A 27,411-nucleotide genomic window follows, 5' to 3' on the forward strand; every position below is an offset into this window, starting at 1 on the left:
TCCGTGTAACCACGGTTCTTCAGGTGTCTTCTGAAGAGATGGCGGCTCCACGCTGGTGTTTCCATCTGAGCTTCACCGTGTGTTTGTGCCTGTGGCAGCAGCAACGGGGAAACGGTGGACATTAGCGGCAATATTGTGTGGAACAAAGTGAAAACAACGCTAAGTGATGATTATGGGACTGAAATGAATATTGGAGAAGCAAACGTTCTGCTCAGATAAACACATTTTAAGAAATAGAAGAGCTAAACTATGACACTGAACCTGAGTAATTAAATCATATTCCCAAACACTGTTGGCAAATAGTCATTAGCATCGTTTAACAGCTTAACACTTTCACATAATCTTAACAGTAAACACTTTAGAAAGATGAAAACAGGGCTGCAAAGCTAACGAACGCGGATAATAACTACAGTTATTATCCAGGCAAACATGTTTGTTCAGATTTTACACCTGACCTCATTTTTTACTCCTCATAAAGCTATGGTGATGATAGCTTAGCTGTTTAACGTAGCACTAAACAATTTAAAGACAGCTACACCGCAGCTACGCTGCAGTTACAAACAGCTACATGTCAGAGGAACTACAGCTACGCTACAATATAGGTTCACTACAGAGCTACACCATTGCTACAGGTAGGTAGACCACAGCTTCTGTATAGCCATGCTACAGCTATGCTACAGTTATAATACAGCTATGCGTTATGCTACAGTTATACTACAGCTATGCTACAGTTATACTACAGCTATGCTACAGTTATACTACAGCTATGCTACAGTTATACTACAGTTATACTACAGCTACGCTACAGTTATACTACAGCTATGCTACAGTTATACTACAGCTATGCTACAGTTATACTACAGCTACGCTACAGTTATACTACAGCTACACTACAGTTATACTACAGCTACGCTACAGTTATACTACAGCTATGCTACAGTTATACTACAGCTATGCATTATGCTACAGTTATACTACAGCTATGCTACAGTTAAACTACAGCTATGCTACAGCTCCATGACAGGTGCACAACATCTATGCTACAGGTGGAGTGCAGCTACAGCTACATTACACTGCACAACTACAGCTGCAGGACAGGGACACTGCAGATATATTATAGCTATGCTACAGCAGGAATAGGCCTGTTATTACCCATGTTATTGTACATGAACATATAAAGAAGGCGTGCAGTCATGTCGGTGCGGCAACTGCCTTTGACAGATGTTCAGACTGGGAGCCTTGCCGAAGGGCACCTCGGCACCTGTCCTGCTATTGGCCCCGTTTCCATATTTTCGTCAAATACTATCAAATGGTTCCACCAGGGGGGGGCAACACTGCTGTGAGAAGGGGGCGGAGCCCCAGATATGGCTGAGCTGACCTGCTCCTCTTTGGTCCTCCAGGCTCTCCGTACCGAGACAAGATCACCATCGCCATCCTGCAGCTGCAGGAGGAAGGGAAGCTGCACATGATGAAGGAGAAGTGGTGGAGAGGAAACGGCTGTCCGGAGGAGGAGAGCAAGGAGGCCAGCGCGCTGGGCGTCCAGAACATCGGCGGCATTTTCATCGTCCTGGCGGCCGGACTTGTCCTCTCCGTGTTTGTGGCCGTGGGAGAGTTCCTGTACAAGTCCAAGCAGAGCGCTCAGCTGGAGAAGGTACGGACCCTCTGATCTTCATCACAACAACAGGCCAATTGCTAGCGGCGGCGGCAGTGTTGTGATGCTAATGTTAGCGTGCTCTCTGACATGCAGCAACATAAGGGTTGGTTTCTGTGCATTTATTCACTCAGGCCCAATGGCGACAACAAGATAAGAAACGTGAGGGACTCTGCTGTCACCATGGAGACGAGCTAGACTTTAACCAGCAACTCAAATGACCTGCAGAAACGCGTCTGTGTAGCCTAGACGTTGTTCTGAGGATGGAAAAACTAGAAAACCGTTGGTCCAGGTTCAAACACACGTGCACAAACACACACGCCTGCTGTCCAGGTCCAGCCTCAGGTCCAGGTCTGAGCTCAAGGTTCTGGCCAGCAAACGCAGCAGCCTGTGAGTCGCCTGTACACACAGACAGGACACCAGCGAGACGATGGACACACCAGAATTCACACCAGCAAACTGTCCTGAACAATCTGGGCAGACAGACAGGCAGGCAGGCAGACAGACAGACAGACAGACAGACAGACAGACAGACAGGACAGACAGACAGGCAGGCAGGGAGGCAGGCAGACAGGCAGACAGACAGACAGACAGACAGGCAGACAGACAGACAGGCAGGCAGGAAGACAGACGGACAGGCAGACAGGCAGGCAGGAAGACAGACAGGCAGGCAGGCAGGAAGACAGACGGACAGGCAGACAGGCAGGCAGACAGGCAGACAGACAGACAGACGACAGACAGACAGACAGGCAGGCAGGCAGACAGACAGACAGGCAGACAGACAGACAGAGAGAGAGACCGACAGACAGGCAGGCAGGGAGGCAGGCAGACAGACATGCAGACAGGCAGACAGACAGGCAGATAGACAGACAGATTCCCCTTCCTGTACTCAGGTGAAACACAAACTATCATCATCATCAGTAATAACGTGAATGGTTCGGATCCATTTTGGTTTCTTTTCATTTGTAATCTTCCGTCCATGAATAAAGATCGCCTGTTGTCTGTCTGACTGGAACCAGCACAGGTGACTGGTCAGGAGTCAGGAGTGTCCCTCTGATCCTCCGTATCAACTCGCTTTTCTCATTTATTACTGTGAAGTTAAATACAAACACTTGTTATAAATGTTGCACCTTTGTTCAGTAACTGAATATAAAACAGATCCACCTCCAGATTTAATCAGCCTGAGAAACAGGTGACTCTCTAAAGGTGAATGAACGATAGCCTTAGATTATGCTGTCAAAAAACCTCAACGATGACAATAATAAGTGTGTGTGCAGGTGTGTAGCTCAGTGGAGAACCTGCGATAATAACAGTGTTAATAACAGTTGTTATAGACGCTCCTGGGGAATTGAACCAGCAACCATCTGCTGTCAACGCCTGCAAAAGGGCAGGTTGTCCTATTTGTCTTAAAGCAGCTCTTTGATCTCCGTCCTGGTGAAGCGCCTGTGTCTGCCAGGGTGTTAGCGACAGTCGTGTGCGTTTGTGTTGCGTCTGATTGATGCAGTCTGCTGAAACTACTGCTGATGAAACAGGTGCTGAGACAGCCTGTTCTTCTGAGCCAGTGTGTCACCTGAGCCTGTGTGTCACCTGTTTCACCACGCTGGTTCCCCTGTCAGGTTCCTCCCCAGGTCTGCCTGGATACAGACGCTTTCACCTGTTAACTGCACAGACGAAACACACGCCATTTGACTGCACACCATCAGGAGCTAATGTGTGTTCACCTCCGTCACTGCGTATCCATGGCAACCCTCAGATGACAGACATTATAATGTCATCTGCCTTTAATCGTTTGACCAATGTGGTCCACCTGAACTCTAAAACACAGTTTCACTGGCATGCGTGAGCATTAGCGACAGTGCTATCTAGCATCTGTTTGCTGTGGTTCACCTCTGAAAACGCTTGAACCTGACCTCAACGTGTTTCATGTTTCCAGATGTGCTAAAGCTGAATACAGGTGTGACAAAACATCTGCAGCTGTTTTCAGCCTAAAGGTCCCTCAGACGGACCAGTTAGAACACCGGTACGTCACCATGGCTGCACATCCTGCTGCCGCTCCGTTAGCATCACTAGCTCGCCCGCTAGCTTTAGCGCGATTGGATTCTGAACAAAGTCTCGAACACGTTTCAAATACGACAGCGTCAAATTCTTCGTTCCAACCCTGCTTTAATCATCCCAGACCAGGAAAACTGGAAAAGTTGTGGAAGCTAAAAGATGTTTCCTCTAGACGTCAGTGTTGCACACAGGTGAGCAGCATGGCGGCTGCTCTCATGTCCTCCAGCAGAGTGAAGATCTGAGCAGATCTGAGCAGATCTGAGCAGATCTGAGCAGATCTGAGCCGGAGCCACCGGTGAAGCCAGATTCCCTTTGTTAGGGTCCTTTCAGCCACCATGTGTTGTGGGATTTAGGAATTCTTGGTTCATCTGAAGGATGTTCAGCAGAATGAAACTGCTCCTCTGTCACATTTCCATGATCACCATGATGATTCTTCCTTCCTTCCTTCTTCCTTCCTTCCTTCCTTCCTTCCTTCCTTCCTTCTAGCTTCTCCTCCGTTTCCTCTTCCCTCTCCTCCTCCTCCCGCTCCTCCTTCTCCTCCTGCTCTTTCCTCTCTTCCTGGCTGCTGCTGCAGAGTAACCAGACTCGGGGTGCAGGGACCACCAGCTGTTTGTGAGGAGCCCATCTCATCAATGCCCCCCCAACACACACACACACACACACACACACACACACGCATGCTTATGGATGTGCACCAACACCCATGTGGTGAGGGAGAGCCTGGTGGATGCAGATTTACTCCATCCATTCCTTATTTGAAGAACTGAGGCCAAATCTGGGAGGACAGGGTGTAGAGTTCTGCCTCCTCCTGCCCTGGTCACTCTGGGTGTCCTCACTTCCTGAGGATCACAGACAGCTCTGTCCACATCTGCATCCACCTATCCATCATTTCCACCTCGTCCAGGTCATGGGAGAAGCAGTTTGTTCGAGAAGGTCCACAGCACCATCTAAGCTCCTCTAAGAGAACACCAAAGGAGATATAGTCCCTGTAGGGGGTCCTGGGTCTCCCTCAGAGTCTCCTTGCTGCAGCTTGACATGCCTGAACCGCCTCAGCTGGCTCGGTCAACTTGGAGAAGATCTAGCCCATCTCTTTATTTTGGCCCCTCTCATAACCTCTGAGGCTGAGCAGCTCTCTTGATCCTTTCTTTGGGTCACAGCAAAGGCCAGTGAGACATGGGCCAGCCCGGTTCCACTGCAGAAGCTATACCCTCTCACCTGACCATGTTGTGTTCTGTCACCACGCCACCTGTCCACCTCTACTTCTGCCACTTTTCCATCCCCTCCATCTTGTCTTTGATTTCCCCCTCCGATGAACCAGAGAACCAGCTACTGAAACTCCTCCTTCTGTCAGGTGGGACTCTCTCCAGCCTCAGACTTGGAGGAGCCGATCTTCATCTGCTTCACACTGACCTACCTGAGCTGAAGGTGGAGGCCCGACAGCCTCAAGTAGGAAGTGGGCAGGAAGCTGTCCAATTGTGATACAGTCCCTCAGACCACTGGAGGACCAGATCAAAGAAAGTCTTGAAGTCCTCCCCAGCAACACCTACACCTCCATCACTGTGACGCTCAGACAGACAGCATGAATTCACAGGCATGACCTTGGCATGTCCTTACCAATGGTGTATGCTCAGACCTGCTTCTCTCAAGGTGATCAGTGTTTTCCCATCAAGGAACTCCCAGTTTATATCACAGTTCAGAAAGAGGTGCCCAACGAACAAACACCAGCCTCAAATAATTCATTTACACTGTTGGTATCATAATTGAGCTATACTTCTATGTGTGTATTATCCGGTACTGGGACACAGGCGACACAGTCTGAGCTTGGACGCCTAGACTTCTCTCTCCTCTGACACTTTCCCAAGCTCTTCTGGGATGGTGTCCGCCGGTCAGCCGAGTGACATAGTCACTTCAGGATGGCCAGGGTCTTCCCCGGGGTTTTCTCCCGATGGGACACACCTGGAACACCTCCCAAGAGAGGCGCCAGGGGGCATCCAATACAGATAGATGATAGATATAATAGATGCCCAAGCCACCTCAGCAGCTCTACTCTGAGCTTCAGCCAGGAGTCCCTCACCCTATCTCCAAAGTAGTACCCCACCACCCTGGAGAGGAAAGCCATCTTAGTCCACTTGTATCCAATATTGTGTTCTTTCAGTCATCACTCAAAGTTTCTGGCCATAGGTGAGATTAGAAACTTGGACTGTCCAATAAATTGAGAGCTTCCCGTTTCCGATCAACCCCTTCTTTACCAAGAGAGAAAGACACAACAATCGTGTTACTGATGCCACTCAATGCCATTCTCGTGCTCCAATCCTTCCCTCATGAACAAGACCCAATTTCCTTAAACTCCTCCACTTCAGGCAGGAGCCTTCTCATGAAATTACAAGGGCAAGCCACCCTTTTCTGTTCAATAACCATGGCCTCGCTCTAGGAGGGGCCCATTGGTACTGGCCCAAAGGACCCAGCAATACAATGTCATCTGCGAAAAATAGTGTTGAACTCCACTGACTCTCAGACTGTACCCCTACAGCCCCTGGCTGCCACTGGAAGCCATGCTGGAGCCCAACGCGCAGTGGAAAGAGGTCTCACATACTGCTGGTGGGGGGCAATGTGGACAATGCTCCTGCTCCTGTCATGCAAGGACCGTACAACGTTTAGCCGAGGGCCTCCAACCCCTGAAGCACTTCCGACATGATGCTACGAGGAACACAGTTCCTGAGTTCTGTTCTCTGTGCACAAATCACATATGGACTGGTTGGGCAAATTCCCACAACACCTCAAGCACCTGTGAAGGGTATGGAGCTGGTCCAGTATTCCATCACCAGTTGGGGCACCTGCCAGCACCCCTTCCTGGGCCTCTGAAAAAGTCCTTTTACCCCAGTGAGGTAACATTCCATATCCCCACGGCCAGAGTCACTCTCCAAAGATTGGGTAGTCCAGCCCCATGGGGTGCACACAAATCAGATAGCACTAGCCCCTTTTGAACTCTCACATGGATAGTGACCCTACGGGAAGATAGCCTACATGCTTGACCCAAGGCCTGGCTCCAGGGTGGGTAAACTGCCTCACGTTATTATTGATCTGGGGCTTTGGAACCTCTCTTACTCTACTGCTTTCCCTAGTACCTGTTTGGGAGACCCTACCAGAGGCATTGAACCCCCAGCAACATAACCCCAGGGATCCATCAGGTCCGCAAACCCCTCCACGCCATTAAGATGGCGGTTCATGGAGCGAAAGCTGCATATGGACAGCAATAATATGGAGATTATGGAGATTCTCCATTAAACTTATGGTACAGAACCAAACAGTATGAAAGGAAAAGTCCCTAAACCGATTAAGAGAACGATTACACAGAGAGAGAACAATAAAGAAAGCGAGAAGGGTTTTACGTTCATGTAAAAAAAAAGAAAAAAAAGCCACACAGTAATTCGTCATGGTCGAGATTTCATATTTTTCTAATATAAAACACTCATAAAGTGTCAGATCACGGAACATTTCCGCTATTTCATATGTTAGTTCCAGAGTTTGGACTATCCGTCTACGCTGTGTGGGCAGAGCTCCGTTACTAAACTGATTTGTAGAATTTGCAGAGCCGCGACGGAGGAGGGAAAAAGGTGAAATAGCTTCAGAGTCTACGGCTACGTTCCTGTAACTGCTGCTCCCTTTTAAATCAACTTCCTGTCTGTTACACTCACGTCCTGTCACCTTTCCCTCAATGACCTGGTCAGTGCTGGAGCGGTAACAACTGGGGCTTCGTTTAGCTGTAGCTAGCCGGGGTAGCTAGGGTTCCCTTCGGTGGTTTCTGTGCTGAGCTCTGGTTCAGGACTTTTGACCATCTGTGCACAAAAGTTTGGATTCTGTTGAGATTTTAACAGCCAGGCTAATAGTTTCTGCCAACCTGTCAACACGTCTGCTGTCTTAGGAAAAGGCGGAGCGTTGAAATCTTACATAAATGATGGGAATGACGGCACCGCCGACTCGCTCGCTAATCTAACCCAGAAATTCATTCATCTATAATTCACCTCTGATTTCACGAGCCCGTCAACAGATTCTTACGTAGAGAAGTTGCACCCTGTTTTTAGCCATTAGCACAGAAACGTGGTGGACAGAAGCTCCCACAGGAAACAAACCACACTGTGAGGACCAACTTTTGCTCTCTGAAGGCTGCAGAACTTCCATATCTGACCAACCACGGCTGCACTGAGCTCTCTCAGCCTTGAGGTGCTCTGAAGGCTGCTGGGAGCAGCTGCACTCACAGTCAGACACAAACCTGCAGGCGTACTGGAGGTCCAGCAGCACAGGAACCTGGTGGTGACCACAACAATGTGCAAACCTTCTGAACTTGAATGTTCCTGCTGGTTTGGACCACGGCTGATGATCCTGTGTGTCCATGTTTTCTAGTTTCTTCTCCAGTGAACTTCAGTCACCTGCAGAACTTTTTAAGTTCTTGCCTATTGAAGATTCTAGCATGTTGTTGTTGATGGGCACAGATGCTTCTCACGCTGCCTGTGAGCCGCACACTTTGCTGTCTTGGCCGTGTGTCCACTGGACATTTGTGGTGACAAATGGTCAAACATCCTGTGGTCAGGTGACACCGCTGAACTCAACAACACACTGTGCTTAAATGGAGACACTGAAGTGCTCAGAAGGTTATTTCAGAAATGAAAAGGTGGCACACAGGTGGATCACAGATAGCTGGGACACATTCCAGCACCTGCACCTCCACCTCCACCTGCACCTCCACTTCCACCTCCACCCGCACCTCCATTTCCACCTTCATCTTCACCTCCACCTCCACCTCCACTTCCACCTCCACCCGCACCTCCATTTCCACCTTCACCTTCACCTTCACCTCCACTCCACCTCCACCTCCACCTTCACCTTCACCTCCACCTCCACCTCCATCTCCACCTCCACCTGCACCTCCACCTCCACTTCCACCTCCACCTCCACCTCCACCTCCATCTCCACCTCCACCTGCACCTCCACCTCCACCTCCACCTCCACCTCCACCTCCACCTCCCAGCAGCCATTTCTGCAGGTTGAGTCCGTCACTCATCACTTGTTTGTGTCTGTCAGCCTTTTCCCACGTGGATGATGAGGCCTGTGTAAATAATGTGGACTGGTCCCACTGTTCCCCATTTGCCTCCTAGCGTAGCCTGGAGAGAAGGGCCCCTCCCTCTGAGAAACCCCACAGCGGCGTGCAGCTGCAGCTGATGCTTGAGCCTCATAAAATCTCTGTAATCCTGTGACCCCATAGCAGCCACCATCCATTCAGCACGCCACCAGCAGGCAGCCGTGATGACAATGGCTCCCCTGACAGGCAGCAAAGTGGGCCCAGCGCTCCCAGAAGCCCTGAGGCTGCTGCTATAAAACAAAGCAAAGCAAAGCAAACGAGAGGAAGTCGCTCGGCTGGTTCCTTTCACAGCCAGACCGACATTTGTCGACAGCCTCACCTCGATACAGCTGCAGGTGGGAGTTGAACTCCATGAATCTCCACCGTTCATTCCAGTCCCGGCTCACGATGACCGACGACATTAATCCAGTCAGAAAAGAGGGCGTGGCCTTTGAAATGGTCGGAAAAGTCGGGTTGTGAGAAACCTCTGATCCGGATTGTGGGCCGCAACCTTCAGAGTGGGTGTGGGAGGCTGGAGGAGGCTTTAGGAGCTCAGATGTTGAGACCATGATCCAAAACCATCGGGGCAACAGTCACCTCGGCCTCATGAGTGAAGGAGGATTTATTTATGTATTCAGAAAACACACTTGTTTTTGTCTGAAGGATATTAACCTGAATGGAGAAGGACAAAGATGAGTCAATACGAAGGTGCCATCTCCATCTGGGGGGGAGGGGGGTCATGGGCATAGACCACTGGATCGCCACTGGAGTTCAGTCTGGGAGGGTTAAAGCATCAAACCTCTGTGGAAGAACATCTGGAAGGTGCATTAGCAGCAGCAGCACCTTGATGAACGTGAAGGTTCTCCAGATGTTCCTCCAGCTGCGGAACACGTTTAGCTTAGATTTGCTTCGAGTTCTGCAGCAGAGCGGCAGAAAAGAACGGCTCACATTGCTGACGTCGTCCACGTCCTGTCACGTAAACGCTGTAACTGGTGTCCAGATGCTCAGTAGCGGGCTAACTGGTGAGAACCTGTAGAGTGACCTAAAGACACTCTTCCGGTTTATCCTGATCTTCCGGATCAGGATAAACCTGATCCGTCCGGTCGGTCCTCCATCACATCTCACTAGGCTTTGAGACGTGAGCTGACCCAGCTAGCTAAACTGGTCTCCAGTCTCATGGACTGGACTGCTGAATGGAACCTCACGCTTGTTGCTTGGGGTGTTGCAGGTGCGATGTGTCTGTTGCTCCACGTTCAGCAGAAGAAACCACCAATCACCTAGCAACCACTAGCACAAGGGTCACATGACATCCGTAGCTCCTCTTGGCTTCCTGTTGTTCCCAGACGACTGTAGTTTAAATGTTGTTATCTGCCGTCAGTCGTAGATGCAGCTGAAAACATACTCGTGCTACGCTAACTAGGCTCGGCTACTTTAGCAGATCTGTATAACTTATGAGTGACTTCCTCCGACTGAAGATGTGAAGGTGACATCGAAGCGTTGCCGGAAGGGCCTAAAATAAATGTTGGAGCAAAAGACCTCAAAGTGGATCGGTGGACAGAGGCTGGACGTGCACAGCAGCTGTGAGGACGCGTGTGTTTTTCTGATCGCAGCTGCTCCGTCCTGCTGGACGCGTAGCATGCAGCGTAGCATGAACACGCGTCACCGCTAAGTTAGTCAAAACCCCATCGTAGGAAGCGCTGCGGACGCCACGCCGACCCAGACTGGAGCTGCTGTTGCCGGGCGGGTGTTCGGGGGCCTGGAACCCATTCTGTCTTCTTCTCTCCACAGAGGTCCTTCTGCAGTGCCGTGGTGGACGAGCTGAGAGTCTCCCTCAAGTGCCAACGGCGGCTCAAACACAAGCCGCCGCCCCCTGCCCTGGTGAAAACGGAGGAGGTCATCAACATGCACACCTTCAACGACCGCCGACTGCCCGGCAAAGAGACTATGGCCTAAAGTGGGAGTCGCCGCCACACTACCACCCTCTGTCCTGCAGCGAGGGGGTGCGGCGAGTCATGGGGGATAAGGGTGGGGGCAAATGGTAGGAGGGTCACCGTGGGGGGTTGCAATGATTGGGTGGGGTCAACAAAAGGAGGAGGGGCTTAGATGACATGTCAATCTCCTTTACATACGAATATAAAAGAGTCAACAGTATTTCCTGTGGAAATAACCCGAACCTGGGGACCGTTTCAGCGAGTGACCTCATTATTGGCGCCACCTTTGGGGAGGTGGCAGCATGACAGGTTCCGGAATTTTCCAATCCCAGGATTCAAAGAGGGAACAAACAGGCCCCCCCCCGTCCCCGCCCCCGTTGACTCTGTCGGCTGAGCGTCGTCCCAGAGACACTGTGGAAGATCTTTACGTCTTTGGAACAATTGAGGGGGCTGAACCGAAGCCCCGAGGGCGGCGGGGAGCTCGGTCGCCCCGTAAATGTATAGAAGAGGCTTCGCTTCAACGTATATAAACTGATCCAACGTGAGACTAGCTCTAATGTATAATCACCCATCAGGCAATAAGTGAGGCCATGTCTTTGTGTTTGGCAGTATTAACACTTTTAGTCTACCTACCTGTGGGGGGGGGGAGGGGGGGTGCTACTGGGGGAACGGGGTTCAACGCATATGTCACATGACCTGGAGTGGTGGGGGCGTGGCTCGCCGCCACCACTTCACACACAAACTATTTATTTCAAGTATTTATTGTCTTATTTATGACACGTGTTATTTATACCATGACGACTGCAGCTCCGGGTCCACACGCCTTCCCAGCGTTTGCTCCACGTTTTCCCTCTTTCCGATGATCCGACTTTGCTTTTTCCTTCGGCAAACTTTCACCGGGAAAATGACGTTTCTACGACAACGTGTTTTTGTACGAACAGAATCCAAACTTTTGTAATGATTTTTAAAGACACAAAGAGCATCAGGAGGAGCATCATCGGGGGAGGGGCTGCACTCCACACACACACACACGCGCGCACACACACATGAAAACACACTTGCACACACCCACACACACTCGCACTCTCACACAAGCACGCATGCACACATACACACCCACACTCACACAAACACACACACACAGAAACACACACTCCCACTGTATCCTAAACAAAGATTCGTTAGCACAGTTAGCACATTCTGGTTAGCGTCCATAAGAAAATGTTGTTTTGGCAAATACGTAAGAAAGAAAACTATTTTTATCATGTAAAGCAGCTCATATTTACAGAAAGCTATTTTTACTTCACCTGCCGTCCCACTGATCGGAGCCACGTAGAGACGAGGGACGAGCGCTGCCGATGCTCATGATTCCCGGCTGGCTGAGAGACTCCAGCAATCGCGTGTAAATGGTTGGAACAGATGTATTTAAAGAAAATGAACATTTAACTAATTTTCAACTTGTGGTGAAAACAAAATGACGTGCACACAGTTTACCCTTTGAAGTTGATGCACAAGTTTAAAGAAAATAAAGGAATACTCACAAACCCTCTGCCTCTGTTTCAGTGTTTGCTAACAGTTGTGACGGCTCGTGTGCTCATCCAGAATAGTCACCTTTAACCATCACAGCTGTGGTCCAGGTCAGCATGTTCCGGTGTGCTCCTGTTTAGATGAGAACCTGATTGTTCTCCTCATTCCCTGAGTTTTGCAGAGCTAAGTTGTGCGCTAGGCCCGAGGTGCCTCATCCGTCCTCCGAAGATGCTGGAACAGGCGGAGATTGTTCCGACCACACAAGACATGGGCCTGCTTGTAGGTTTGGCTAACAGTGCAAAAACTGCTAGTTAGCATTGGGGAGCAGCATAAGACCTCATCCCAGGCCAGAGAGGTCCAGTTGGTCAGTTCAGTCGGTGACCGGAGGTGCTGCAGCGGCGACTGTGTTTTGGTTTCCCACTCAGTGCATCGTCGTTCATTTGCGGCTCATTTAGCTTCTGTAATCCTCTTGATCTTCAATTAATGCCGGGCGACCTTTTGAAAAGAACAATCTTCTGGTTCTCTGTGTCGCAGTTTTTGGACATGAACAAGCAGACAGGTGCCTTCTGAGCGGAAAGGCCTCTTTCCGCCTCCTCGTCACCGAGGCTCCGAAGGAGAGGCTGGAAAAATCCTGGCAATACATTTCTCGCTTTGTTGTGAGGGCAGACTTAACCTTCTGATGCCTGATGCTCACATAATCTCACATTAAAAACCTCCAGTCATCACAGGAAGGTTTGTCTCTGCCAACGGCCTCAAACAGGAACACCATCTTTAGCTACAGCATCCATCACCTCTTGGCAGTGGTATTAGCCCGTTGGCAGTGTTAGTAAGTCGTTAGCAGTATTATTAATCCGTTAGCATTGTTATTAACCAGTTAGCAGCATTATTAACCCATTAGCAGTATCATTAACCCATTAGCATTAGCAGTATTAGCAGTATTTTTAACCCCTCAGCAGTATTATTAACCCATTAGCAGTGTTATTAACCCGTTAGCAACATTATTAACCCTTTAACTCCTATTTTTAATAGTCCTGATTGACATATTTAGAGCTTCCTGTTAAACTGGGCTCACCACTGGAGCTCTGCACTTCGAACCACCCCAGTCAGCCCTCCTCAAGGTCACTGCCTCACCAGTCCTTGACCTCTACAGGTGATATGAGTTACAGTGAGTCAGCAAATTGGCAGCCAATCAGATTAGAGCAGCCATCTTCCCTGCCCTGACCCCCGTGTTGGTCCAGATCTGTGGAGAGGAGCCGCGGTGGAGCAGCCATTAATCAGGTTTGTGTCTAAAGAGGATCTGATGTGCTTGACCTCTGGGTTCAGCCCTTAACTTCAGGTGTGTCCGGCAGCACAGCGACCCTGGAATTAAAGCTGCACCACAGCATATTTGTCCTGCCCACAGCAGAACGCTGCCCTCCGTGGGGGAGCTAGCAGGCTGCAGCAGGGAGACAAATGCTAACATTACAGTCCTTTTCCAAATAGAAAACCTTCTATTTGTCATTTCATTGCTATTAAACTGTGAATTTGCGAGATGAGAAGGCAATGCTAATGCTCACTTTAACGTCCATACAAGAAAACTGACTCCGCTTCACACTTTTCCGGCTGGAATCAGCCAACGAGGGACGAGAAACGTGAGGCAGAAAAAGGAAACCAAAGCTGTACGTGTGAAATCGGGGGTGAGAAACACTGGATCGTGGAACAAAAACAGCACTTCAGATCCAGGAACTGTTGTTGATGTGACATTTCCACAGTACCATAAAGGTGCTGGGCTGTAATTTTGTTGGTAGATTATTGGAGCCGTAAACACGGAGCTGAATGATTTATCCCCCCTCTGATCCACAACACCGGAGATTTACAGCCACAATCCCAAATTCCACTAAGGAACAACCACACAGACCTGAGGAACCATGATCACATTACATGGATCCAGAACCAAAGGAGCAAGACCAGATTACAGGATCTGGACTGGAGCCGTGCCGCCGCAGAAGGTGCTATCATGCTAACACCTTCTAAATACAAACGTCAGTCTGGACCTAATGCTAACAGTCCCGATTATACTGAAGGGAAACAGGCGGGAACCCAGAACGTTTGAGGAGAAACCTCGAAGCAGACGCGTAAGGGAGAGGCTAACCCACAATGCATTGCAGCAGATTCCTGAGAGCTCTGGCTCGTTGTTGCGGGTGTGAAAATGTGTGTTTTGCAGGACAAACACCTCCAGAAGATCCTGTTGGACAACCAACAACGGCAGCTTTCCATTGTTTGTCTATTAGCCACCAGCGCAGCTACAAGCAAACCTACTAAAACATGAAATCCATGTAAATCTCCTGCTCATAATCCGTTACCGTAGCAACAAGCTGAGTCCTCCGCCGGCTTAATGAAAACATGGCAAAGCCATCAAGGCGTCGCATCTCTAATCCTTCCCCAGGAAGCAGAAACAGGCAGCAAAGAAGTCAACGGCTCCAGGAAGTGTTCCGCCCGGCTGCAAATCCGAGCCAGTTCCCCCCTCCAACTTGGACCGGCTGCAGTGATTCCGAGCCTGGAGCAACGGCAGCAACGTGACTGCCTGTGTTGCGTTCACCACAGGTGAACTCACAAACAGCCTGAACAACAGCAACACAGGTGACGCTCCAGCTCCTTTAGGAACAGTTCTGATGGAAACTCAGAACATCTGACCCAAAGAGCCAAAGAACCAGGGAGAGATGTTTGAGAAGAACAAGGCTGGTTTCTTTAGGAAGAGAACAGACGGCTGTGTTCCGCCTGTTGCCTTTAAGAGCCGAGCCAGTCAGTAAATGGCCGACTGGCTGGTGTCCTGATCAGAGTGAACATGTGCAGAAGCGACAGGCAGCAGAACTCTGGTGCTGAATTATGGATCCAGCCTGGATTATTGATGAGGCTCCAGCAGGAGCTCTGATCAGCAGCTTCTCTCTGCTGCACCCGAACATCTCAGAGTTGGAGCCGTGTGATGATGTCAGCGAAGCCTGGAGGCCCTCGCCAACCACCATCAGCATCTGGGCTGGACTCAGGCTGAAGGTCTGGCTGCTGCTCCTCGACCGTCAGGCTGAGCTGATCTTTGAGATGGTTTTTTATTGATCCACCATCTTCTTGATGACAAAGTTTTGGAGTGAGATCAGGTGATCCCACAGGCAGAATCCTTCTGGAGGAGATGGTCCTGTGTGTTTAACGGGATCGGTTACAGCTGCAGCCTGGTAGATGAGCGATGAGGAGGCTCATCTTCACTTCCATAATAACTGTAATCTGGGGCCACAACGAGCGTTTGAGCTAATTGGCTTCAGGCTGTAGTGGCTCTTCTCTCTAATCCATCTACAATCAGCAGCACGGAGCTGCATCACAACGAGTGACGGGTCAAGCTGGACCAGTTCCATGAGCATCAGGACAAACAGCGCGACTTCTTCCCCCCCGATGCTGCTGCTGATTCGGTCCAGAACCCTCCACCAGTCCCAACTGGTCCTGAACCCAGTCAAATCACGTTTCTGCTTCAGTCTGCGTCTTTTTCCTACATAGTTGGGAAGCTGTGAACTCATCTGACGGTCCTGGGGGGTCATGGAAGGAAGGTCGGAAGGAAGCAGCGAGTCCACCGAGGAGATTAAGGCTGAAGAGCTCAGTAGTGGTGATGGAAACATCATCAAAGAAGATGTGGAAGTGTAGGTGGAGGGACAGGGAGCCTGAGGGGAGACAAGAGCCCCAGGTCCTTCTGGGGTGATCCAGCTCCTAGTCAGACCTACAATCAGAGGAAGTGTAGCATGACCCACCATCACAGCCGTTATCTGACCCACCCCCCTCATCCATCATGAGGGTTACTGCTCCTCTAGGTTCTCCGTGGTGTGGTTCTGGAGAACCTGGGTGCAGGACTGTTGTTTCAGGCTGTCCTCCACCTTATGGACAGGAATACTGTTTCCTCCCCAGTAGCTGGAGCAGATATCTTCTGATTCTGTCAAAAGCATCAGAGCTAAATGTAGCTAAATGTATATGAAATTCCAGGCTGAGTCAGCTCTCCGTTCATTTAAGAGCATTTTAATATGTACACTACGATGCGCATGTTGAGAACTTTTAAAGCAGTTAACAGAAGATGATGTCTCCCGTCTCCAGCCTGTCCTCCTGCTCCTCAACCTAATCAGGACCTTCTCCTGTTCTCCTGGGCTCAGAACCATGACACTTCCTGTTTACAGGAAAGTGCCGCCTTTCTTCTATGTTCTTCACCCATGAGGGGGTCAGTGGTTGCCTCGTTAGGGACTTTCCTGTTTTGAATAAAGCAGAATGGAAACAGTGTTGCTTCGTCCTCCACCTTCTATCTGCTCCAGAAGAAAAAGCTTTAAATATTCAGGCCGTCTTCCTGTTATCAGCCCTGAGCTCTGAGCTCTGGCAGGTATCCCCTGTTATCGTTGTTGAGAAGGAAATTATGGCTATATCATGTGGTCCAGAAGCTGTGTTGACCCCCCCCCCCCCCCCCCCCCCTTCTTTATTATACAGGCTGGAATCTCACACTACGACTCCAGCATATTAAAGCTGCTCCAGTTTCTCAAAGTCGAGTGGAGATGACCACGTCCACACGGGTTCTGCTGCAATAGGACCCACATAGGACCCACACAGATCCAGTATGGTACCAACATGGGATCAATTCAGGACCAGCACAGAACCAACATGGATCCAACATGGGAGAGAGCGAGGACCAACACAGAACCAACATGGGTCCAATATGGGAGAGAACGTGGACCCACACAGATGCGGTATGGTATCAACGTGGGACCAACTCAGGACCAACTCAGGACCAACACGGGACCAACATAGGATAGAACGGGGACCAACTCAGGACCAACACAGGTCCAACATAGGATAGAACGGGGACCAACTCAGGACCAACACGGGTCCAACATGGGATAGAACGGGGACCAACTCAGGACCAACACGGGTCCAACATGGGAGAGAACGGGGACCAACTCAGGACCAACACGGGTCCAACATAGGATAGAACGGGGACCAACTCAGGACCAACACGGGTCCAACATAGGATAGAACGGGGACCAACTCAGGACCAACACGGGTCCAACATGGGAGAGAACGGGGACCAATTCAGGACTACTACTGTCATTCTTGTTTTACTTTTCATCAACAGACATTTCTGCTGCTGTTGAGGTGCAGCGGGTTCTGCTCAGGGTTTGGACTCAGCTGGAGAAGAAGTAACGAGTTTGCAGGAGGCGTCAGTCGGTCACAGAATGCTCGCACAGGTCCAGACAGACATTAATGTTCATGTTTCTGATCTGTGAGAGGAAATTAGCCATGTCAAGAGAGCCAGTGATGAACCGAAGCTAACGACGGGGAAACGGGGCGAACGTGGCCCCTGGTTCCAGCGTTACGATGCTCTTCCATAATGTCAGTGCAGCTTGGAGGTCAGTTTCTGAACAGACATGGTCCACGGAGCTCGCAGTCCTCTCGTTAGCATCAGCAATAACAGCAGTGATGGAGTGGAGAAATAAAGACAACCAGAACCAACAACCGTTGATAAACCACCAGTACCCGTAACACCAACAGGTCTGTGGTCCACCTGTGGGTCTGCAGGGTTGTGTTGTTCAGATCTCTATGTGGCTTTATTAGCCTGCGAGGTTCACAGCGGTGGAGGCTGCTTCTCTGAGAGGGAGACTGTCTGCTGTTGTGGGACTGATTAATGGAGGACACTCACATCCAACCTCACCATGAACAGGAGCGACCAGCATGAGATCTGGAGACAGCTGGGATTCTGAGCACGAGAAGTAATCTGTCTTTATGGCTTTATGGTCAACCTGGGTCACTTGTATAAATGCTGCAATGACCTTGGACCTGATACTGGACCTTCGTCTGGATTTAATTGATCTTCAGCCAGGCCATAAATGTTGTCAGTGCTGAAGCCATCTGCTAAACTTGCAGTTCCAAATGAAGAACTGTGTTTCTTGAAAAGCATCAAATTTTATTCACCTCATTGTTCTACAATAATGGACGAGCCAACACTGGCAGCTATGCTCAACATCTTTGTCCAACAAAATTCAGAAAGATAAAGCTGCCCCGTCACGTTGGAGGTGCTCAGCAGAAGGTTCTCCTGTTCCTTCTCTCTGCTGTTTAAAGTCATGCTGGTTGCAGATCAGCCACTTTTTACTTTGTTCTCGATGATTTGAAGACCACAGGTGAGCACTGTGGAACCGGTGTGATGGTTTTGGGGAAAGGATTCTCATTTTTCTCTATAAGCCAAGAAAGTTCAGAGGCACGTTTCTGCTGGCTTATTTTTATTGGAGGATACATATCGATTTATTTGAGGGTGAGTTAAATGAGGATAATTACTATAAATAGTTGCTAAAGCTTCATGTTTGACCAACTCCGTCTCTCCAGATATGGAGTTTATTTAAACTACCCCAGGGCTGAACTACATGTAGTTTTATAAGCTTCACTGACATCTCTGGCCTGGACAAGTGAAGGAAAACCCATCAGGACGAAGATGAAGAGGACACACAGATGGACCCATTTCAGGGGTTGACTAACAGGTCTTACATAACGACTATAAGTGGTGAATAGAGTTGGTCACAAAGACAGTGGGTGTTCCCCGCTGTCTCTTTCACAACCAGTGAGACCAACCAGAGCCCCAGAGGAGATAAACACATGCACACACTCCGAAGCTGAAGACACATAAAGGGAGGTTGAACCGGGAAAATATCATAAATCAAGCTTGTCTCGCTGGATAAGTGGATGTGAGAGGACAGAGGAATGGAGAATCAATCCTGGGACGGTTAATGTTTAAACGGTGACCCCACCCCTCCCACGGTGGCTCCACCCCTCCCACGGTGGCTCCACCCCTCCCACAGTGGCTCCGCCCCTCCCACAGTGGCCAATAGGGATGAACAATCCTTGATAAGTTCTTTGAACCAGATGCTTTGGTGCAATTACTGACTACCAACTCAGCTTTTCTCCAGATGTCACCCACGCCCCTTTTCCATCATAAACTTCAGGTTTATCAGACCGCTTCTTCGTGTGCTTACATCCAACACCAACGCCTGGTTCGGCTCAATCAGCATCTACCACAGAAACGATCCAAACAAAACAATAAAAGTCAGCAATAAAATCATTGGCAAGGAACAAGAATCGCTCACCCACGTCTACAAGACTGGGGTCACCACAAGAGGTGACAGCCAACACATGCACCACACTCTAACTACACTCATTTACCCTCAGCATGCAGATACACATCAGTGCCAGTCTGGACAAACAGGGCTTCATCTAGCTTCATCCCCATCTCAGCTGGACTCCTTAGCAGCGACCTCCTGCTATAACACCCTTTATTAACCTGTTCTGAACTCATTTTGTCCATCCTTGTTTTGAACACTTTATTTTATTAATATTCTTGTTTATGTGTGACATGACAGTTGTGTCTGTTACTATTATGGTGGCTGTGAGGTTGATCTGTATGTCCTCACCTGCACTGATGCTCCTAACGGAAAAATAAAGAAACTTTCTCTTGAGACACCCATGAGAGGGTCGAGGCCCCCAGGACACCCATGAGAGGGTCGAGGCCCCCAGGACACCCATGAAAGGATCCAGGTTACCAGGACATCCATGAGAGGGTCCAGGCCACCAGGACACCCATGAAGGATCCAGGTTACCAGGACATCCATGAGAGGGTCCAGGACACCCATGAGAGGGTCCAGGACACCCATGAGAGGGTCCAGGACACCCATGAGAGGGTCCGGTTCACCAGGACACCTATCTATCATTGAATACATCCACCTGGGTGAAATCAGCAACGGTTGCTATGGACACCTGGGGGGCCTCCTACAGTGTAAGCCAGACTTGCAGTAGACAAGTGTACTGGTGCTCTGCAGCACACAGCTCTGCTCTCATATAAAGCAAAGCCACGCTGGACTGTCAGAGAGCCTCCTTCATGATGGCTGCTGACCCCCATCACACTAATGGAGCGGCTGCAACCTTAATGGCACTTCAGTTGACAGCTGCACATCACAACACTCCTCGCTTATTCATTATTCCAGCATAATGTATGGAAGATTGCACACAGAAACACGGCCGTCCCCTTCCCCCTTTGTCAGCATCACATTTTCCTTGTCCTTCAGGATCTTGATGGGTGATGTTGGCTGTAGGCCACAGCCAGACTGGCCAAGTTCTCTGGAACAGGCCTGATCTCTGGTCCCAATGGGGCAGGAACCCCAGAAGAACCTGCTAATGTCCTACAGATGCATCAGGATACACAACCATACCCAAGTGTCACATCCATCCGTTCATCCGTCCCTTCCGTACGTCCGCCCGTCCGTCCGTCCATCCATCCATCCATCCATCCATCCATCCATCCATCCATCCATCCATCCATCCATCAGGAGTTTTCAGGAGTTTTCAGAAGAATCTTCAGCAGTTGTCATGTGACCTCATTATCTGTTAGCTCACAGCTGATTTTGCAGACAGGAAGTAGGATATGATGTCACTTCCTTCCCTGCTCTGACACATCGTCTCCATTTTAGAGTCACCTCTATAGTGTGTGACACCTCTGACAGGTCATTAACAGCATGACTACAGTTGTTTTAAAACAACGTCTCCATGGAAACATAAATGCATGTTTGTGTCTAAGGTCAGGCCTGTTATCTCATTGAGGATGAGTCTCTGAAAGCTGCAAACATCCAGCATCCATCACGGCGCTGAATCGGCTCAAGCTCCCACTTTTCCATACGGATGTGTATTTTCAGCAGCGCCACATGATCCATTATCCTCAGCAGAGCGATGCACAGGCGCGTTTCATGTGCTGAGGCCACAAATAAATGCTGCTCTGCTAATTGGATTACACCAGCGGAAAATGTAGGATGCCCTTAAAACGTGTTAGAGATGGTTCCTGTTTCCTGGGGGGTGAAATCACTTTTTCTGACATCAATCAGTTTCATGAATTAATTGTTGTTCCCTGAAAAAATCAAGCCACAATTCTAAGCTGCGTCAGAAATCAATGCCAAGAATTCTTGAAAGCCGCCAGAGCAGGACTAGTTTACGTCTGATGACAAGTGTGAAAGCTGATCCCTCCACGCTGCTCCCTGCAGAGAAATCAGCCGGGACCAAATCCTCCCATCACACAGCAGCGCCGCAGTGACAGACGGAAGGTGGTCTTTCATACTTCTTTTCAGCAGGATACTGGAGAGGGGGCCCTTTTCTCCCTCTGTCCCAGCCGCAGCATGAGTGGATGAATATGATTTTTTTCCCCTTTTTTCATCTTTCTTTTAATCTTCAGCGTTCGTGCGACTGAATAGCGTCTGTGTCGAACGTGTCGCACCTGTCAGAAGCTGAGGGGTTGGGTGGACAGGTGGGTGTTCTCTCTGGGCCTGTTCTAATGGGCACCACAACTTAAGGTGACGAGTCGTCCTCATGCAAATTTGAGGGCCACTTTTCTCATTCTCATCCCTTCACCCACTATAAAAACCATAAATTATCAGAAAGTGTAAGCAAACAGCCAAGTGTGTGTAATACTCTTCATTTATTTATTCAATTCTTCAAAGAAGAACATTGAACACCACAGGAACATTGAATGCCACAGGAACTGGTCTGAAAGTAGGCTGGTGAGACTGGAAACCAACAGGAAGGACTTTTGTGACAGCTGGAGAGCACTTTTTGGTCCCCATATGAACCCGTGCAATATTCATGCTGGCCTAGTCGGTAAAGTGCACATTAAATATACAGCCGTCAACATTTCTAGGCAGGCAACCACGAGTCGTGATAGCTCTAGTTCTACTTACGTCAGCATTCTAGCGCCCCCTGGATTCAGTCAGGAGGTGCTGTCAGTAAATGTCACTGGACATATACAGTATGTCAATCCACTATCACTTACCTGTAAACAAGCCCCTCCCTCCAGGCTGTGGGAACCTTCATGTCTTCTATTGATGTTGTCTCTCTGTAGAACTAAGGTGAAAATGAATAAATTGGGAGAACTCTCACCAATCACATCCATCTATCCTCTACAGCTTTATCAAGTCCGAACATTAACTGTTAAATTATTCAGCGGGGCTCATCATCAGGGACCTGAAACAATCATACTTCTTAATAACATTTTGGAATGTAACAATAGAAAAAGAGCTGCCTCGTGTCCTTGAAGATCAAGTCAGATTCCCCCAGATTAAAGTCTTAATCCTGGTCCAAAACCAAACTCAAGGATGAGAACGAGTAAACTCCACATTTCCACAGCTCATAAACTGAATATTCATGCTGTTGTGATGCTGCTCAGGCTAAGATGAGGAACATTTATGGAACAAAGACCCTCATAAACCCAGTAAAATCTAATTTTAGTGGTCCTGGAGGAGGACACGCTGTCTTCCCAGTTGATAAGCTGATTTTCTAGACTGTAAACAGACGCAGCAGCAACAAAAGCCTCCTTTTCGATCACATTCTGGAAGAAACGACATGTGGCACCAACAGGAAGAAGCACAGTGTTGGGCCTCCAGGGCCAGCAGGACCTTCCCTGCTGGCCTCAGCAACAACCCAGAAAAGTAATTTGGATTTTTCTGTTGGAAATATGCAACTATGCATCTTCTCCATAGTCTGTTCTCTTCATGTCAGATAATATCCACTTATTGTTGCTTCCAGGGTTGATATTATGGAGAAGTTTTATCCAATCATATTTCAGACCGTCAGCATTCACCTCTGTGTCCATAGGACATGACCTATTGACGCAGGTGAATCACACAGATAAAGTGTCCAACAGAGCCACCGAAGTAGAGATCCCTGTTGGTGAGCTCAGGCATTCGATTTTTATTTACTACACCTTTTGTCGCATAAATTTCTTAAAAGTTGACTTCAGCAACAGCTGTAACAACCGCTCTCCGAATTTATCTGATTACTTTGATGTTTGTTGGTTCCGTTCTGGTCTCGTTGGTGTCTTCCCCAGTGACAGTGGCCAGTGGGCCAGTTTGTTCCTGGGTGCTTTCACTGATCTTTGGTTCCTCCCCTCAGCTTAATGATGTGAAATGTTCCAGTAATCAAGTGTTGGTTGACTGGTGGATATTAAGGTGGTGGTCTGTGTCTAGTGTCATGTTGATGCGACTGATTGGGCCGCCTGGTACTGATAGATGTGGCAATGATGAGGGAAACTTTCATCTGCCTGTTGTGGACAGCATGGACTTGTTAAACTGGGAAAGAATTAATGGTGAGCCAGGATAATTATACTGGTTATACTGGGACAGTATGGTTTCTGTGTGGTTTGTAGCTATAAAAGCTTAAGTGATGATGAGCACGGGCTTGTGTGGTCTGCAGTAAATTTGAGAGTGAGCATCTCCAGCTCACAGCAGGAGGTCTGCTTCACAGAAACATCAGTCGTCACGACGTCATTGTGTTGCAGCTGCAGCCAGAGCGAACAGAGATAATTACAGCGGTCAGATCTGGGAGACGGCGGGCCTGAAACTGTGATGTGCTGCCAGCTGATGGAATCAGCAGGAACCCGCAGGACAGGAGGTCTCTGGTATTCCACAGACATCAGATCCAAATACTGTGAGATGATGAGGTGAAACAGCAAAAATTCCAGGCTGGAATGTTTGGAGCCAGATAAGTTTACACCACTGGTAGACCTCCACTTTTGGCCCACCAACATCCAGGTTCAACTGGAATCATCTAAGATCTTCTCCCACCCTGGTCAGAAGCCATTTCTGTTCACTACTGAATATAGGGTTTGACATTTTAACCGATCTCTTTCTCAACCTCAGCATCCGTGACAGTGACACCACTGAGACCGGTGTCTCCTCCTAAGAGGTCAGGCGTACCAGCATCTGCACAAGGACATGACGGCAAAGGACGAAGACAGAGAGAGGACGTAGCAGGCATTCCCATACCTGCAGAAGGAAGTTCGTGTTCCAGCTCTGCTGGTCAGAGAACGCCAGCAACCACTGCATGTTCATAAAGTTGTCAGCTTCATCTTCTCCCACTTCTGGTTCCTCCAGCCTGTCCAGCAGCCCCAAGTTATCCTTGATTTTTTATTGTCCTAACACATTAATAGGTATAAAAATATGGCACTGCTGTGGTATTTAAAACGAGAAGGTCTCATCCACAAATGCTCCCTCAAGCATTCATTGTCTTATAACCAGGAGTTCTTCATTAGGGTCACCTGTTCCCCAGGCTTCAGGCTTTCATGCAACTGTGTTAAGGTACCTGCACCACTGCACTGTGCCAGGATCTAGGGAAGACCAGGTAGTGTTAAGGGTCAGGGTTAACAGGTTTCTGCCCTTGTCTTCCCATTTTATTTTTAAGTCTGGTGTCATCCTTGTCTTGCTGTCAAGGTTCCTGCTCTAATGTGTTCCACCTGTGTTTCGTTGTCTCCCTCCACCCAATTGTAGTAAAAAAAAAAAAAAAGTAAAAAAAAAGAGATAACAGTGTTCCCCATCTCATCAGTGGATCATGTATTTCTAAACTTCTGCTAAATTCCATCATATTCTTTCCAAATCCAATTTATCTCCAATGGGGAAGGGGGGAGGGGGTCATTTGAATTAAATAATTATAATTTAAAAAGCGATGAAGTTGATTTTTTCTTCCTTATCATAATGAAACACCCCCTCTCTCCTCTCAATACTGTCCGGCACTCAATTTGTGTTAGACATTTAATGACGGAATCGTTATTGAATCCAATTTAATGAGATTCCAGTGGATGGCTCCGGCTAAAAGCATTTAATCCAGTTTATGTCTCCATCTCTGCTGCGTCACAAAGTAGAGAAACAGAGTTACTGAGATGATCTGCAGAAAGGAAACACATCTGTGAAGCAACAGACACACACACACACACACACACACACACACACACACACACACACACACACACACACACACAAATGTTTGTTAAAGACATTTTAATGTTAGAATCCTCTGAAACATCAGAGCTTCCAGTCAGACCATAATACACAATTTCATTGAAACCAGTGTGAGTTTAGATGAACAAACAAATCTGGACTCCACCCTGAACCACCACCCTAGGGGCATATTAACCTGCCCTGGGGCTGCTCTGCCCTCCAGCCAGGTCTGGGACGACATGTCCACTTGTCAGTAGCCCCCCTGCAGGAAGAATCAGCAGGGTGTTGATTGGGTTATTGGGTGGCCGGCCAAGGCAAGAGCTTTGGTTCTGATCCCCGGCTGACCAACCTGACTTGTGAAAGAGGTCAGGCTGGTTTTCCCTGTGCCTTTAGGAACGGGTTCTGGCAGTTGTTTGTCCTCCAAACAGCAGTGCAGAGTATCCACCATTTTCAGTCCCTGAGAAGGGTACAAAGGGGCTCCCCTTCTGGGGAGTCCAGTCATTCTACGGATCATTCATTTTTAAGTGTTCCTGTGTGCATCTTGACCATCTTGATTTGGAGGAATCTGATCTGACCCTGACAAGTGTTGAGTTGTCTCTGCAAACCTCAGGCTGTCAAAAACTAACACAATGTTCCAAAATAAGGATCTTTGTGGTTTAGGACACCCTGGACCTCAGAGCAATGATCAGTCTTACAATCGTATTATCTGTGACTATTGTTCTGGACACGCAAGTAAAGAGGGGAGTAGAACCGTCTACAACTGGATGTTGTAGAATTCTCTTGGCTGACGCACCTCTGCATCAGTGGACTAGCTCTTCCCCCTGGCCATGGTGTTGGAAGGGACATAGGACTTCAGATCCAGAAAAAGAAAAAGAAATTAAGGGGGCAATGGGTTGATGTCCATCCATCCATTCATCCTCTACCGCTTACTACCGGGGTCGGGTCGCGGGGGCAGCAGCCTAAGAAGAGAAGCCCAGACTTCCTTCTCCCCAACTACTTCTTCCAGCTCATCCGGAGGGATCCCCAGGCGTTCCCAGACCAGTTGAGAGACATAGTCTCTCCAACGTGTCCTGGGTCTCCCCTGGGGTCTCCTACTGGAGGGACATGCCCTGAACACCTCACCAGGGAGGCGTCCAGGGGGCATCCTAACTAGATGCCCAAGCCACCTCATCTGGCTCCTCTTAACGCGGAGGAGCAGCGGCTCTACTCCGAGCTCCTCCTGGATGGCAGAGCTTCTCACCCTATCTCTAAGGGAGAGCCCAGCCACCCTACGGAGGAAGCTCATTTCAGCCGCTTGTACCCGTGATCTTGTTCTTTCGGTCATTACCCAAAGCTCATAACCATAGGTGAGGGTAGGAACGAAGATCGACCGGTAAATCTTCACCACTACGGACCGGTGCAGAGTCCGCATTACTGCGGATGCCGCACCGATCCGCCTGTCGATCTCCTGCTCCATTCTTCCCTCACTCATGACCAAGACCCCGAGGTACCTGAACTCCTCCACTTGGGGCAGGATCTCCTCCTTGACCCGGAGAAGGCACTCCACCTTTTTCCGGTTGAGAACCATGGCCTCGGATTTGGAGGTGCTGATTCTCATCCCAGCCGCTTCACAGGCGGCGGCGAACCGATCCAGTGATAGTTGGAGGTCATGGGCCGATGACGCCAACAGGACCACATCATCCGCAAAAAGCAGAGACCCGATGGGTTGATGTTTTAATGATAACAAGATGAAGAATACATGCAGCTAAAATGAGTTCCCTTTGTGGAGTTGTTGGGCTCATTCTTAGAGAGGGGGAGGAGCCCTGACATCTGAGAGAAGCTCCAAGCAGAGACGATACTCCTGGGTGAGAGGAACCGGTTGAGGCGTCAATCCAGAAAAAAACCCTGGGGAAGACCTAGGACACCCTGGAGAGATTATATTGTGTGGCTGGCCTAGGAATGGGGAGCTGTAGAAGTGGATTAAGAGAGGAGTATCTGGGCTTTCCTGCTGCAGCTGCTAATCTACAAAGGTCCACAAAGTTCAATAATCAGAATTACCTCCATAAGGTGGTCAGTGGTCACCACACTGATGCAGGCTCTCAGCAGGGTCTCCACCATTACCCAATTGTGGTTAGCACTGTTGCGTCATAGCAAAAAGGTTGAAGGTGAGATTCCTGGCTCCAGGGCTTTTTATGAACAGGGCTTTTAATTTCTCTTTTCTTGTTTCCCCCAGAGCTGAAAAACATGAGAAATCACTTTGTTTTTAAGGATCTCGTGTCCAGAGGTCTATTTGACTTTTGACTGATGGAGTAGAAATGAAAACTAATTTAAATGTTTACCTTCTGCGTGATGGAAGGTGCTCAG

At 49.0% G+C, this 27,411-nt stretch overlaps 1 protein-coding gene across 3 annotated transcripts in view; it reads left to right on the plus strand.

Moving 5' to 3' along the window:
* grik2 (glutamate receptor, ionotropic, kainate 2) overlaps positions 1-12,294 on the plus strand; it is a 90,771-nt gene extending 78,477 nt beyond the window's left edge. For 2 of the 3 annotated variants that reach the window (XM_057046481.1, XM_057046480.1), the window contains 2 exons: positions 1,401-1,651; positions 10,608-12,294. In XM_057046481.1, coding sequence (XP_056902461.1) covers positions 1,401-1,651; positions 10,608-10,772 — 416 coding nt within the window. In that variant the 3' untranslated portion in view covers positions 10,773-12,294. Of the gene's footprint in view, positions 1-1,400; positions 1,652-1,785; positions 1,814-10,607 lie in introns of all 3 variants that reach the window. The other variant, XM_057046479.1, reaches the window with a different exon arrangement.
* Positions 12,295-27,411: the final 15,117 nt, after the last annotated feature.

This window comes from Takifugu flavidus, chromosome 10 (assembly GCF_003711565.1).
Source record: "Takifugu flavidus isolate HTHZ2018 chromosome 10, ASM371156v2, whole genome shotgun sequence".
NCBI lineage: Eukaryota > Metazoa > Chordata > Actinopteri > Tetraodontiformes > Tetraodontidae > Takifugu > Takifugu flavidus.